The sequence below is a fragment of the Oncorhynchus kisutch genome, linkage group LG11 (assembly GCF_002021735.2).
Source record: "Oncorhynchus kisutch isolate 150728-3 linkage group LG11, Okis_V2, whole genome shotgun sequence".
NCBI classification, from domain to species: domain Eukaryota; kingdom Metazoa; phylum Chordata; class Actinopteri; order Salmoniformes; family Salmonidae; genus Oncorhynchus; species Oncorhynchus kisutch.
The window spans coordinates 20,438,981-20,453,343 of record NC_034184.2 but is presented as its reverse complement, the minus strand read 5'-3'; the positions used below and the strand labels follow the sequence as shown (position 1 = coordinate 20,453,343).

At 43.3% G+C, this 14,363-nt stretch overlaps 1 protein-coding gene across 2 annotated transcripts in view; it reads left to right on the top strand.

Moving 5' to 3' along the window:
- The window catches only part of rnf157 (ring finger protein 157), a 38,179-nt gene extending 26,953 nt beyond the window's left edge, over positions 1 to 11,226 (top strand). Inside the window, exons 15-18 of one of the 2 annotated variants that reach the window (XM_031835429.1) lie at positions 1,032 to 1,080; positions 3,114 to 3,221; positions 4,658 to 4,692; positions 10,157 to 10,268. In XM_031835429.1, coding sequence (XP_031691289.1) covers positions 1,032 to 1,080; positions 3,114 to 3,221; positions 4,658 to 4,692 — 192 coding nt within the window. In that variant the 3' untranslated portion in view covers positions 10,157 to 10,268. Of the gene's footprint in view, positions 1 to 1,031; positions 1,081 to 3,113; positions 3,222 to 4,657; positions 4,693 to 10,156 lie in introns of both variants that reach the window. The other variant, XM_020493969.2, reaches the window with a different exon arrangement.
- Positions 11,227 to 14,363: the final 3,137 nt, after the last annotated feature.

Here is a 14,363-nt window from a genome sequence, read left to right as displayed (position 1 = left end):
CAAGCTGCATCCCTGGCTCACCTCATGGCCCTGAGGAAAGAAATCTGTGTGTTTATTGCCAATTTTAACACACACTTGTTGTTTGTGTACATTGATTATATAATGTCATATTTCTTTCCTCCAATACCAGTTTCCATCAATTTGTACATCAGACTCATGCCAAATTGAGTCAAAACAAATTTTTCTTAAAAACGAAATGAGAAAAATGTGCTTTTGTTTTGTTTATTTGTAAGGATTTTCAGGGTGTATACGTGGTCTGTCGTACGGTATTTTGGTAAGAAGCCAATTTGACATTGTCTCGGGATATTGTTTTCACTGCTATTGATGATACTGTAGAAGATTTAGCTGTTGACGCAGATTTCACAGTAATCATTGGGGTCAAATTTGTCTCCACTTTTGTGGATTGGTTCCAAATATTGTGAAGATGCCAGAGCTGAGGATAATATTGAGTTTAAGAATAGCCAATTTGAATTCAGGGGTCTGTATATTTTATCATTTAGTTCAGTATACCATCAATATACAGGCCTTTTTGGGTTGGAAGGTTTGTATTTAGTCCTGTAGCTTATCCAATGTAATTGGAGAATCCAATGGGTTCTGGTAGTACTTTTTAATAACTGATTCATAAATGATCATGTATACATTTCTGTTCTTGGTTCTTTTTTATATGGACAAAAAGGTTGGAGAAGTATTTTATCCATACATCTTTATCCATAGGTAGCTCTTCGTGTTGTTGTTTGTGTTCCAATTTTCCCAGAAGGGATTTGATTCTATGGGTTCTTCCTTCACATTGAGCTTTCTGACATGCTGTTCCTTATTTTTTCTTAGTGCATTTCTGTACTGTTTTAGTGTTTCCTCATAGTGAAGGAACTACCCATAGAGCCAAAAGAACATAACTTCTCAGTCGCTGTGTCAGAAGAGCAGGATTCAGAGTTACATATATCGTATTGTACCTAAACTATAGGAATGGCATATTTAAACATATCAAATATACAATACAATACAACATGAATCTGTCTCTCTCCTTCTCACAGGGAAATGATGTCACAGAGGAACACCGCCCCTCCCCTTTCCACAAGCAGGGTAAATAGGACCTCTCATTGACCTCTCACCTCTGACCCCTCTCTCTGCTTTACCCTCCTCACTATCTGGCCATGCTGGAAAGGACAGAAGTATGTGGCAGTCTAAGCACTAATACAATGTTACCCACTAATCCTAACTTAAAGCCTCACCCTAACTAACTCCTTGCCTAAGCCTTACATTGGGGAACAAATATCACCTGTACACTGCACTGTAAACTCCAATGTGCTGTCATCACAAAATGTACATGCAAAAACACAGATATTAAAAACAATTCCAAAAAATATACCTGCAGTAGAGCATGCTGGGAAAAAGTTAATTTGTTATTATACTTCTCATTTAGTTTTGAGTCAGTACCACATATACATTTTAAGTAGTAATTACCTTTCATTGACTTTGAATTCAAAGTACTATAAATATTTAAGTAAAAAATGCCCCGGGGTTTACTCGCTCATCATTTCTTACAATATTTCCACTTTTGTCCTTTCTAACATGGCCTTTTAGTGACTGACTACCCTGTTACAGCACCCTATCCTGTAAACTACCATATAAAGCTCATTATTAGTGAGATGGCAGGGTGTTTTAAGGGGTGCCATGCTAGATTCTCTCTATTGTAATGATAATGTGGGCTAAAATACTGGTCACACTTTATTTGGCTAGTCCGGAATTTCCGTCTGTAGATGCTCGAACAATGGTCATACTATCAACAAACTACCTGTTGATAAGCAATTGCTTGCTAAGCTTACAGTTAGGGTTAGAGCTAGGGTTAGGGTTAGAGCTAGGGTTAGAGTTAGAGCTAGGGTTAGAGCTAGGGTTAGGGTTAGAGCTAGGGTTAGGGTTGGGGTTAGGGTTAGAGCTAGGGTTGGGGTTAGAGCTAGGGTTAGGGTTAGAGCTAGGGTTAGAGTTAGGGTTAGAGTTAGAGCTAGGGTTAGGGTTAGGGTTAGAGCTAGGGTTAGGGTTGGGGTTAGGGTTAGGTTTAGAGCTAGGTTTAGGGTTAGTGTTGGGGTTAGAGCTAGGGTTAGGGTTGGGGTTAGAGCTAGGGTTAGGGTTAGGGTTGGGGTTAGAGCTAGGGTTAGGGTTAGGGTTGGGGTTAGAGCTAGGGTTAGAGTTAGGGTTAGAGCATCTACATATGGACTATCCGAAAAAGTGTTACAACACCATCACTAATCATCGGTTTGCACATATGCATTTGGTTTAGTGTGTGTGTGTGTGTGTGTCGTTGGTTTGCCAATGCTTGTGTATGTTTGCCTGCTGTGCTCTGCATGCACTGCTTAGATTCCACAATCTGATATGCAATTGTGTTTACAGTATATTTGTGTGTGTGTGTCTCTCCCTCTCTCTTTTTGTGTGTATATGTTTGGAGTCATAGCTTCCCCACCTCTCCTTCTCCTCTGCTTTCCCTTCTCTATTCCACCATTCAAAAGTCAGATACATTGGGATTGAATCTCTAACCCTGCCTCTCAGTGTCCTCAGAGTTTGAGTGTGTATGAATGTGCGTGTGCGTGAACTCAAAGTTTGTGTGTGTGTGTTTGTTTGTCCAGAGTTTGAGTGTGTGTCAGTGTGTGTGTGTGCGTTATTTATTAATGTGTGTTTAAATACTATGTCTGCATGTTTGTGTGTCTTTTGTGTGTGTTTGTTTGTGACATTATCTTAATCACCATGCATCTTCTTAATATGTATTTTTCTCCAGTCCAGTTGTAGTGGATGTGTGCATGTGTGGAGTGGTGAACAATAAACAAACAATGAATAAATGAGTTAATAAGGAAACCAAAGGAATCCTGTCTCTCTATATGTTCATGTGACGTATGTTTGCACGCTTGTGTCACTGCTTCTCTGTGTGCATCCTCTGAGCCTGAGCCACATGCTAACCATCATCACATGATCTCACCCATGCCCTCTTTTGCACACGCACGCACGCACACACACAACAACACAAGCAGAGTCATCGAAAAGCTACTGACCCCCATTTACACCCCCCTCTCCCTCCCCCCTGCTGTGCCTGGCTATTGTTGTTTGACCTTTGCCCCCGCTTGCAGGTGGGCGGAGCAGGTGTCCAGAGTTGGCCAATAACAATCACGCCCTCTGTGACACACCCTGTTTGGGGTGGCTGGACAATGAGCAGGTTCCCGACAGCCGATTCGCCGGTGAGTGGCAACCTACTGAACATGGACCAATCAAAGCTGAGACTGGGCATGGGGCGGGGTAGAGAGGGGGGATGTCAGTGAAAGGAAATAAGGGAGCGAGGGATCATGGAGAGGAGAAACAGTGGAACAGAAGTCAGGGTAGAGAGACAATGGAGAGGGTGGAGCGAGAGGGAGACCATTTTTCGTCAAAACTGAGGTTCCTATGTTTCTAGCTGAGATTTTAATTACTATAAATGGAGAAAGTGAAGAGGGGAGATATTCGGATTATATACCCCATAAAATATCGGTCTACTAGAGTTGTTTAATCTCAAATGGCTCAGGAAATAGATTCAGTGACATTGAAGGAAGAAAATATTGACCCAAAATAAATGAGGCTGTGATCCATCCATATCAAACACAAGACAGTGTATCTTTCTCAGCAGTTAGAACAGGAGGCTTCTTTCTTCTCATTATCCCCCCATCCTTCACTGCCGTGGTTGTTGTTCGTTCTTGTTGTTTTTCTCAGTAGTGGGTAGTTATGCATTCTCTTCCCTCCTCTCCTCCCAGCAAAAAGCTCCTGTGTGTGTGACAAAGTGTGTGTGTCTTCACATTTGTGTGTGAGAGCGTGTATGTGAGAGCATGTGTGTGTGTGTGGGTGTGTGGTTGTTCTCTATGCTCCATCCCAGAGTTCCAAGTTCATGTTCAGTGTCTGCCAGCTCTGAGCCGCTTTGCTTATCGTCTGCGACTCATCCATCCATCTCTCCTTCTCCTTTGCTTCTCCCTCGCTTGCCTGATGTCCTCTCTCTGCTGTGCTGAAGCAAGTTACAGTGAGGGAAGGGGAGTGAAAGGCTTTTTTCTCTATGCAAAGAGCAAGAGAAAACCCAGTGCAGTCTGTCAAGATCCAGGTGCTGGTTTTGGCAAGAACAACTAGTATCCAAAAACAGGTGTAAAAACTGCCCTTTAGCTTTGTTTCTCTAAGTCTGTAGCACTCTAACATGGGTGCTGTTTCTGTGGCCACCAACTCTCAAACGACTAGTCCCTGTTTTCCGGCCTTTTTATCAAAAAGCTCAGGCCGCAGAGTGAACGCAGAGATTTAGAGGTCTGGCCACTTGAGAGCATTCCCTATTTTAACGAATGTCTGTTCTTTCAATGAAGAGACCACGTCGTTAACTCTCAAAAATGTGTCTTAAAAGGAAGTCAATCTTTAAGGACTCTGCCTAAATTTAAAAATATTATAATAATTGCAGACGAAGCCTTAGCTCCTTCCATTCCTGTAACTCCCAACGTATTTCCCCCACTGCCCCCTCACCTCGCTCCCCCTACTGTGGTTGTTGTCAGATGAATTCTCTGTGCCGTAAATGTGTTCTATTCTCTCTCTTTGTTTCTCTCTATCCATCATTTAATATTTTCTGTCTCCTCTTCGATGCCCCTCCTGTATCTCTCTTTCGGATGGACAGATGTGGACTCATGCCCTGTGCACATTGAGGAATAGGTATGGCTATAGCTGTGGCTAGCTGATAGGTTAGAGATTGTTCACTAAACTTCGCACTTTCAGAAAAACTGAAAGCGCGAAGCACAGCATTTAATCATGGCAAGGAGGCAATCAAACAAGCAAAGCGTCAGTATAGAGACAAAGTAGAGTCACAATTCAATGGCTCAAACACGAGACGTATGTGGCAGGGTCTACAAATCACGGATTACAAAAAGAAAACCAGCCCCATAGCGGACATCGACGTCTTGCTCCCAGACACATTAAACTTCTTTGCCTGTTTTGAGGACAATACAGTGCCACCGACATGGCCTGCTACCAAAGACTGTGGGCTCTCCTCTGATGTGAGTAAAACATTTAAACGTGTTAACCCTCGCAAGGCTGCCAGCCCAGATGGCATCCATAGCCGCGTCCACAGAGCATGCGCAGACCAGCTGTCTGGTGTGTTTACGGACATATTCAATCAATCCCTATCCCAGTCTGTTGTCCCCACATTTTTCAAGATGGCTACCATTGTTCCTGTTCCCAAGAAAGCAAAGGTAACTGAACTAAATGACTATCGCCAGGTAGCACTCACTTCTGTCATCATGAAGTGCTTTGAGAGACTATTCAAGGATCATATCACCTCCACCCTACCTGACACCCTAGACCCACTCCAATTTTCTAACCGCCCAAATAGGTCCACAGACGATGCAATCGTCATCACACTGCCCTATCCCATCTGGACAAGAGGAATACCTATGTAAGAATGCTGTTCATTGACTACAGCTCAGTATTAAACTGGGAATTCAACTGGGTGCAACTGGGTCCTGGACTCCTTGCCGCCCCCAGGTGGTGAAGGTAGGAAACAACACCTCCATCCCGCTGATCCTCAACACTGGGGCCTCACAAGGATGCGTTCTCAGCCCTTTCCTGTACTCCCTGTTCACCCATGACTGCATGGTCATGCACGCCTCCAACTTAATCATCAAGTTTGCAGACAACACTACAGTGGTAGGCTTCATTACCAACATCGACGAGACAGCCTACATGGAGGTGAGGGCTCTCGGAGTGTGGTGTCAGGATAATAACCTCTCACTCAACGTCAACAAAACAAAGGAGATGCACTACCTGTTATTAACCACTAGTAGCTGCATGATGTAGAGCAGTGACCTATCACCTTGGTCCTGGAGAGTAAAATGGTGTGGAGAGTTTATATTAGTTTCAGTCCAGCACTCAATCACCCATTTTGACTAATCCTCAAGGACACCTTGATTAGTTCAATCAGGTGCAGTCAGTGTTGGGCTGGTACAAAACCCTGCATCTAGCTACCGCAGCTCTCCTGTTTTTCAGGGACGAATCCAACTTGAGAAACACGTCTAGTAAAAGTGTTTTGTGCACATTTCTGAAGTTGGGCTTGGTCCCTTATTGAATGTGCATCCAGCCCAGCAGGCCTCACTTTAACCCCCCATCTCTATGACCAGTTACATGCTGACCACACTGCTCACGTCACGTGCGTTGCAAAATAATTGTGCACATACAGTGGCAAGAAAAAGTATGTGAATCCTTTGATCTGATCTTCATCGAAGTCACAACAATAGACAAAACATAGTGTGCTTAAACTAATAACACAGAAATTATTGAGTACATAATTTAAACATTAACAGTGTAGGTTGGAAAAAATATGTGAACGCCTAGGCTAATCTCCAAAAGCTAATTGGAGTCAGGAGTCAGCTAACCTGGAGTCCAATCAAATCAAATCAAATCAAAATGTATTTGTCACATACATATGGTTAGCAGATGTTAATGCGAGTGTAGCGAAATGCTTGTGCTTCTAGTTCCGACAATGCAGTAATAACCAACAAGTAATCTAACTAACAATTCCAAAACTACTGTCTAATACACACAAGTGTAAGGGGAAAAAGAATATGTACATAAAGATATATGAATGAGTGATGGTACAGAGCGGCATAGGCAAGATGCAGTAGATGGTATCGAGTACAGTATATACATATGAGATGAGTATGTAAACAAAGTGGCATAGTTAAAGTGGCTAGTGATACATGTATTACATAAAGATGCAGTAGATGATATAGAGTACAGTATATACGTATACATATGAGATGAATAATGTAGGGTATGTAAACATTATATTAGGTAGCATTGTTTAAAGTGGCTAGTGATATATTTTACATCATTTCCCATCAATTCCCATTATTAAAGTGGCTGGAGTTGAGTCAGTGTGTTGGCAGCAGCCACTCAATGTTAGTGGTGGCTGTTTAACAGTCTGATGGCCTTGAGATAGAAGCTGTTTTTCAGTCTCTCGGTCCCAGCTTTGATGCACCTGTACTGACCTCGCCTTCTGGATGATAGCGGGGTGAACAGGCAGTGGCTCGGGTGGTTGTTGTCCTTGATGATCTTTATGGCCTTCCTGTAACATCGGGTGGTGTAGGTGTCCTGGAGGGCAGGTAGTTTGCCCCCAGTGATGCGTTGTGCAGACCTCACTACCCTCTGGAGAGCCTTACGGTTGTGGGCGGAGCAGTTGCCGTACCAGGCGGTGATACAGCCCGCCAGAATGCTCTCGATTGTGCATCTGTAGAAGTTTGTGAGTGCTTTTGGTGACAAGCCAAATTTCTTCAGCCTCCTGAGGTTGAAGAGGCGCTGCTGCGCCTTCTTCACGATGCTGTCTGTGTGGGTGGACCAATTCAGTTTGTCTGTGATGTGTATGCCGAGGAACTTAAAACTTGCTACCCTCTCCACTACTGTTCCATCGATGTGGATAGGGGGGTGTTCCCTCTGCTGTTTCCTGAAGTCCACAATCATCTCCTTAGTTTTGTTGATGTTGAGTGTGAGGTTATTTTCCTGACACCACACTCTGAGGGCCCTCACCTCCTCCCTGTAGGCCGTCTCGTCGTTGTTGGTAATCAAGCCTACCACTGTTGTGTCGTCCGCAAACTTGATGATTGAGTTGGAGGCGTGCGTGGCCACGCAGTCGTGGGTGAACAGGGAGTACAGGAGAGGGCTCAGAACGCACCCTTGTGGGGCCCCAGTGTTGAGGATCAGCGGGGTGGAGATGTTGTTGCCTACACTCACCACCTGGGGGTGGCCCGTCAGGAAGTCCAGTACCCAGTTGCACAGGGCGGGGTCGAGACCTAGGGTCTCGAGCTTGATGACGAGCTTGGAGGGTACTATGGTGTTAAATGCCGAGCTGTAGTCGATGAACAGCATTCTCACATAGGTATTCCTCTTGTCCAGATGGGTTAGGGCAGTGTGCAGTGTGGTTGAGATTGCATCGTCTGTGGACCTATTTGGGCGGTAAGCAAATTGGAGTGGGTCTAGGGTGTCAGGTAGGGTGGAGGTGATATGGTCCTTGACTAGTCTCTCATAGCACTTCATGATGACGGAAGTGAGTGCTACGGGGCGGTAGTCGTTTAGCTCAGTTACCTTAGCTTTCTTGGGAACAGGAACAATGGTGGTCCTCTTGAAGCATGTGGGAACAGCAGACTGGGATAGGGATTGATTGAATATGTCCGTAAACACACCAGCCAGCTGGTCTGCGCATGCTCTGAGGGCGCGGCTGGGGATGCCGTCTGGGCCTGCAGCCTTGCGAGGGTTGACACGTTTAAATGTTTTACTCACCTCGGCTGCAGTGAAGGAGAGGCTGCATGTTTTGGTTGCAGGCCGGTGTCAGTGGCACTGTATTGTCCTCAAAGCGGGCAAAAAAGTTATTTAGTCTGCCTGGGAGCAAGACATCCTGGTCGGTGACGGGGCTGGTTTTCATTTTGTAATCCGTGATTGACTGTAGACCCTGCCACATACCTCTTGTGTCTGAGCCGTTGAATTGAGATTCTACTTTGTCTCTATACTGACGCTTAGCTTGTTTGATTGCCTTGCGGAGGGAATAGCTACACTGTTTGTATTCGGTCATATTTCCGGTCGCCTTGCCCTGATTAAAAGCAGTGGTTCGGGCTTTCAGTTTCACGCGAATGCTGCCATCAATCCACGGTTTCTGGTTTGGGAATGTTTTAATCGTTGCTATGGGAACGACATCTTCAACGCACGTTCTAGGGCCTGGACAGCTTGCTATCATCGACAGAAAAATGTATTCCCAATTTATCAAGACATTTTGCAGGAAAATGTTAGGCTATCTGACCGCCAATTGAAGCTCAAAAGAAGTTGTGTGATGCAACAGGACAATGACCAAAAACACAGAAGTAGATCAACAACAGAATGGCTTCAACAGAAGAAAATATTACCTTCTGTAGTGGCCCAGTCAGTGTCCTGACCTCAACCCGATTGAGATGCTGTGGCATGATCTCAAGAGAGCAGTTCACACAAGACATCACAAGAATATTGCTGAACTGAAACAGTTTTGTATAGAGGAATGGTCCAAAATTCCTTCTGACCGTTGTGTAGGTCTGATCCGCAACTACAGAAAACGTTTGGTTAAGGTTATTGCTGCCAAAGGAGGGTCAACCAGTTATTGAATCAAAGGGTTCACATACTTTTTCCACCCTGCACTTTGAATGTTTACACAGTGTGTTCAATAAAGACATGAAAACGTATAATTGTTTTTGTGTTATTAGTTTAAGCAGGATGTGTTTGTCTATTGTTGTGACCTCGATACATTTTGATCTGATCTTCATGACCAATTTATGCAGAAATCCAGGTATTTATAAAGGGTTCACATACTTTTTCTTGCCACTCTACATGTTATTCAATCATTGCACCCACACTGCTCGAAAAGGGCGTCAACTAGCGTCTGCTTAGCCAGGCGCTAAAATAGAACTTGGTTCTATTTGTGACACTTGATGCGCTGCAAGTCCAGCCTCCCCTATCTCATCATTGGTTTTTAGGAGCATATACCCACGTGGGTGATTGAAAGATGAACTGAGGTCCCCAGTCCAGTTGGTTGTGGTAATGCACCTTAAAGTTGGTTGCCAACCGCCATATAAAGTCCAAACAAAAAGAAGAAACCTAAGGAGTAGAGATTACTCGAAACAAACTCGGTTTACCCTTTTATCTGTGGATTAAATCACGGAATAGAGGACCTTGTGCTTTTCAGGTAAAATAACAACCCAATGTTTATATCCCAGGACAAATTAGCTTGCAACAGCAAGCTAGTTAGCTAAATTGACATAAATGTTTAAGGATTTTTTGACATGTCCCCAAATTAATATAGTTCAGAGTTCGTTTTGATATTTCAACCTGCGTGTCCTGATCACGTCTGGTGTGGGTGGACAAAATTAACATGCACTCGATGGCGGGCGCGCACGGGCAAGCGGTCTGGTCAGCATGTTAGACTGGCCAGCCACAGACTTCAGACTACCATTATCGCCCACTAGGTGGAGAGAGACCAGCAAGCAGTCCTCAACACAAGGGCCTTGCATGTTGTTTTTATTTTACATCCTTTATTTTTCTCTCTCTTTTTCCTTTTTTCTTTCTCGCTCTTTGTCTGTCTCTGTCTCTCGCTCTCTCTCTCTCTCAGGTCTGATGTATCTGGGAGGATATAGGCCAGTGTTGGAGCCCCTCTCCCACCACGCCTCCACCAGTAATATCAACCTGGAGGAGCAGAGGGTGGAGACAATGGGCAGTCAGAGTCCCAAACACATACCTCCCACACTACGCCGCTGACCACACACACACACGTCCAATTTCGACCTCAGTGCTATAACAGCACACACTGATATGTTATTCATTTTAGGCAACCTCATGATTGCGCAGTAGACCTTCCTTACTGCATCTCCTCACCTGATTAACCAACTCCCATGTCCCTCATCCATCCTGAGGCAGTGTCCTCACTCAACCATCCCACACTTCTCTTCACTCTGGACTAAAGAGGAGGAGCGTTTATCTCAGTTGCTAATTCTAAAAGGGAAATTTTGAATACGAGGATTTAACCAATCCACAGTCCAAGAAGGAGACTGGTAGAGTTAGACCACCCCCCCCCCCCCCCCTCAATGTCTTTCTTGTGTTTTGTGTCATGAGTTCATCTTTTGAGATGCCTCCCCTTGCCTCTAACAACCAACCAGTCAGTGTACTCCGGTCCATGAACCAGAAATCTCTGGCCGTGGTTTTGCATGCAGCGCTCTGATGTCTCCAAGCAGCCCTACTGTACTCAGCAGTGTTCTGTCCTCCCACAACTACCTGGTCTGAATGGGATTATCCTTGTTAGCTAAGAAACTGGACATGTTGTATGTGGTGGTGAATGGAGGATTTGATCCAAAATGGAGGACTTGATTTGCTCCAAAATGGTGGTAGATACTGAACTGTAAAGGAGACGGGAGAATGTACGATGCCGATGGAGTATGTGTAACTCAGAGGGGAATGTAATGTAATGATTTGTTTCGGGATTATTAACTATAGAAGAATGACCTCTGAACTTCGAACTACCCCATGTACCCCTTGCACACCTTTCCCAACACATACACCACCCTACAAAAACACATGTGCTGTTTGATAGACAAACCTGAACCTTTTTCTCCTCATTTTGTGAAAACCTGTATTTTGTTTAATTTATGTTGTTTTTAGGGTAAAGCTCTCCTGGTAATTTTGTCACATGTACTTGTGTTTTATTTGTTTAAACAAAAATGTGTTGTTTATTATGTGGATGATTATACAGTACCAGTCAAAATTTTGACACACCTATTTATTTATTTTTATTTTACCTTTATTTAACCAGGTAGGCAAGTTGAGAACAAGTTCTCATTTACAATTGCGACCTGGCCAAGATAAAGCAAAGCAGTTCGACAGATAAAACGACACAGAGTTACACATGGAGTAAAAACAAACATACAGTCAATAATGCAGTATAAACAAGTCTATATACACAATGTGAGACCTACTCATTCAAGGATGTTTATTTTTACTATTTTCTACATTTTAGAATAATAGTAAACTATGAAATAACACATGGAATCATGTCGTAAAATAACTGTTAAACAAATCAAAATATAGTTTAGATTTTAGATTCTTCAAAGTTGTTACGGCTTTCTTCCGACGAAGGAGAGTCGGACCAAAATGCACCGTGGCTATTGCAATCCATGTTTATTAAATAATAAAGAAACACGAACTTTACAAAAACGTAATGTGAAAACCGAAACAGCCCTATCTGGTGCAAACGCAAAGACAGGAACAATCACCCACAAACACACAGTGAAACCCAGGCTACCTAAATATGGTTCCCAATCAGAGACAACGAGAATCACCTGACTCTGATTGAGAACCTCAGGCAGCCATAGACTATGCTAGACACCCCTACTCAGCCACAATCCCAATACCTACTAAAACCCCAATACAAAAACACAACACAAAATAAACCCATGTCACACCCTGGCCTGACCAAATAAATATATAAACACAAAATACTAAGACCAGGGCGTGACAAAAGTAGCCACCCTTTGCCTTGACAGCTTTGCACACTCTTAGGTATTTTCTTAAAACAGCATTGTTGGTTTAGGGCTTGTAAGTAAGCATTTCACTGTAAGGTCTACTACACCTGTTGTATTCGGCGCATGTGACAAATAAAATTAGATTTGATCTCAATTGGGTTGAGGCCAGGTCATCTGATGCAGCACTCCCTCACTCTCCTTCTTGGTCAAATAACCCTTACACCCTGGAGGTGTGTTGGGTCATTGTCCTGTTGAAAAACAAATTAGGAATCCCACTAAGCACAAAAAGGATGGGATGGCGTATCGCTGCAGAATGCTGTGATAGTCATGCTGGTTAAGTGTGCCTTGAATTCTAAATAAATCACAGACAGTGTCACCAGCAAAGCACCCCTACACCTCCTCCATGCTTCACAGTGGGAACCACACATGCGGAAAACATCCGTTTACCTACTCTGTGTCTCACAAAGACACGGCGGTTGGAACCAAAAATCTCAAATATTAACTTATCAGACCAAACAACAGATTTCCACTGGTCTAATGTCCATTGCTCGTGTTTCTTGGCCCAAGCAAGTTTCTTCTTCTTATTGGTGTCTTTTAGTAGTGGTTTGTTTGCAGCAATTCAACCATGAAGGTCTGATTCACACAGTCTCCTCTGGACAGTTGATGTTGAGATGTGTCTGTTACTTATACTCTGAAGCTTTTATTTGGGCCGCTATTTCTGAGGCTGGTAGCTCTAATAAACATATCCTCTCCAGCAGAGGTAACTCTGGGGCTTCCTTTCCTGTGGCGGTTCTCATGAAAGACAGTTTCATCATAGCGATTGATGATTTTTGCGACTGCACTTGAAGAAACGTTCATAGTTCTTGAAGTGTTCCGCATTGACTGACCTTCATGTCTTAAAGTAATGATGAACTGTTGTTTCTCTTTGCTTATTTGAGCTGTTCCTGCCATAAAATGGACTTGGTATTTTACCAAATAGTGCCATCTTCTGTATACCACCCTTACCATGTCACAACACAACTGATTGGCTCAAACGCATTAAGATGGGAAGAAATTCCACAAATTAACTTTTAACAAGGCACACCTGTTAATTGAAATGTATTCCAGGTGACTACCTCATGAAGCTGGTTGAGAGAATGCCAAGAGTGTGCAAAGCTGTCATGAAGGCAAAGGGTGGCTACTTTGAAGAATCTCAAATATAAAACATATATTTGATTTGTTTAACACTTTATTGGTTACTACATGATTCCATATGTGTTATTTCATAGTTTTGAATGAGTAGGAGTGTCCAAACCTTTGACTGGTACTGTATGTGAAATTATTAATTGTTTTGAAGTGCAACAATGAATGCACTTCTAGCTGTTACCTAGGCAACTAGGTTTTAGAGTAAAACATGAAAGTCTAGGTCAGTCTCAACACCCCTGTAGAGTACCCACAGTGGTACACACCTCTGACCTTTCTGTATTGTCATTATGGGACGATCTCAATTGTATACTCCTTGCATCTTCTCTCTTCTCTCCTTGTCTTCTCAAAACCCATTGGAGGAGGTCAGAGTGGAGGGACCTCTGGCTTTCTCATCCAATGGGTTTTGAGAAGGAAATTAGGAGAGTATGTGAGGAGTATGCAATTGAGACCTTCCCATTATCTCCAAATGACACCCTATTCCCTATATAGTGCATTACTTTGACCCGAGCCCAATTCTCCATATTGTGCACTACATTTGACCACAGCCCAATTCCCCTTTAAGTAAAGGTAGTAAGCTATATGGGGAATAGGGAGCCATTTGAGATGCCTATATTGTCAATAAGACACACTATTGATGCCCTCTTCCTTATCCCCAACTACAAGCTGGCAACAGCTCTCAGTTAGCTAGTGTTTACACACTGTCAGCTCAAACACCCCTACCTGTATCCCTCTCATCTACGGTATATGGACCGTGGTTCACTTTTGTAGACCAGAGAAAGCATGTGATGCTTCCAAAATGTAACCCTATATAGTGCCCTCGATTGATTTGTGAAGGGAGCAATGTCTCGTGCATTGAGATTGTGGATGAGCTTGGTCAGGGTTCTAGAATAGAACAGAAAAGCCATGCTTACATTCCAGAATGGAGATTCATATGGTGGCGACTAGAGGTCGACAGATTAATCGGAATGGCCGATTAATTAGGGCCAATTTCAAATTTTCATAACAATCGGAAATCTGTATTTTTGGATATATTTTTTTACACCTTTATTTAACCAGGCAAGTCAGTTAAGAACACATTCTTATTTTCAATGATGGCCTAGGAACGGTGGGTTAACTGCC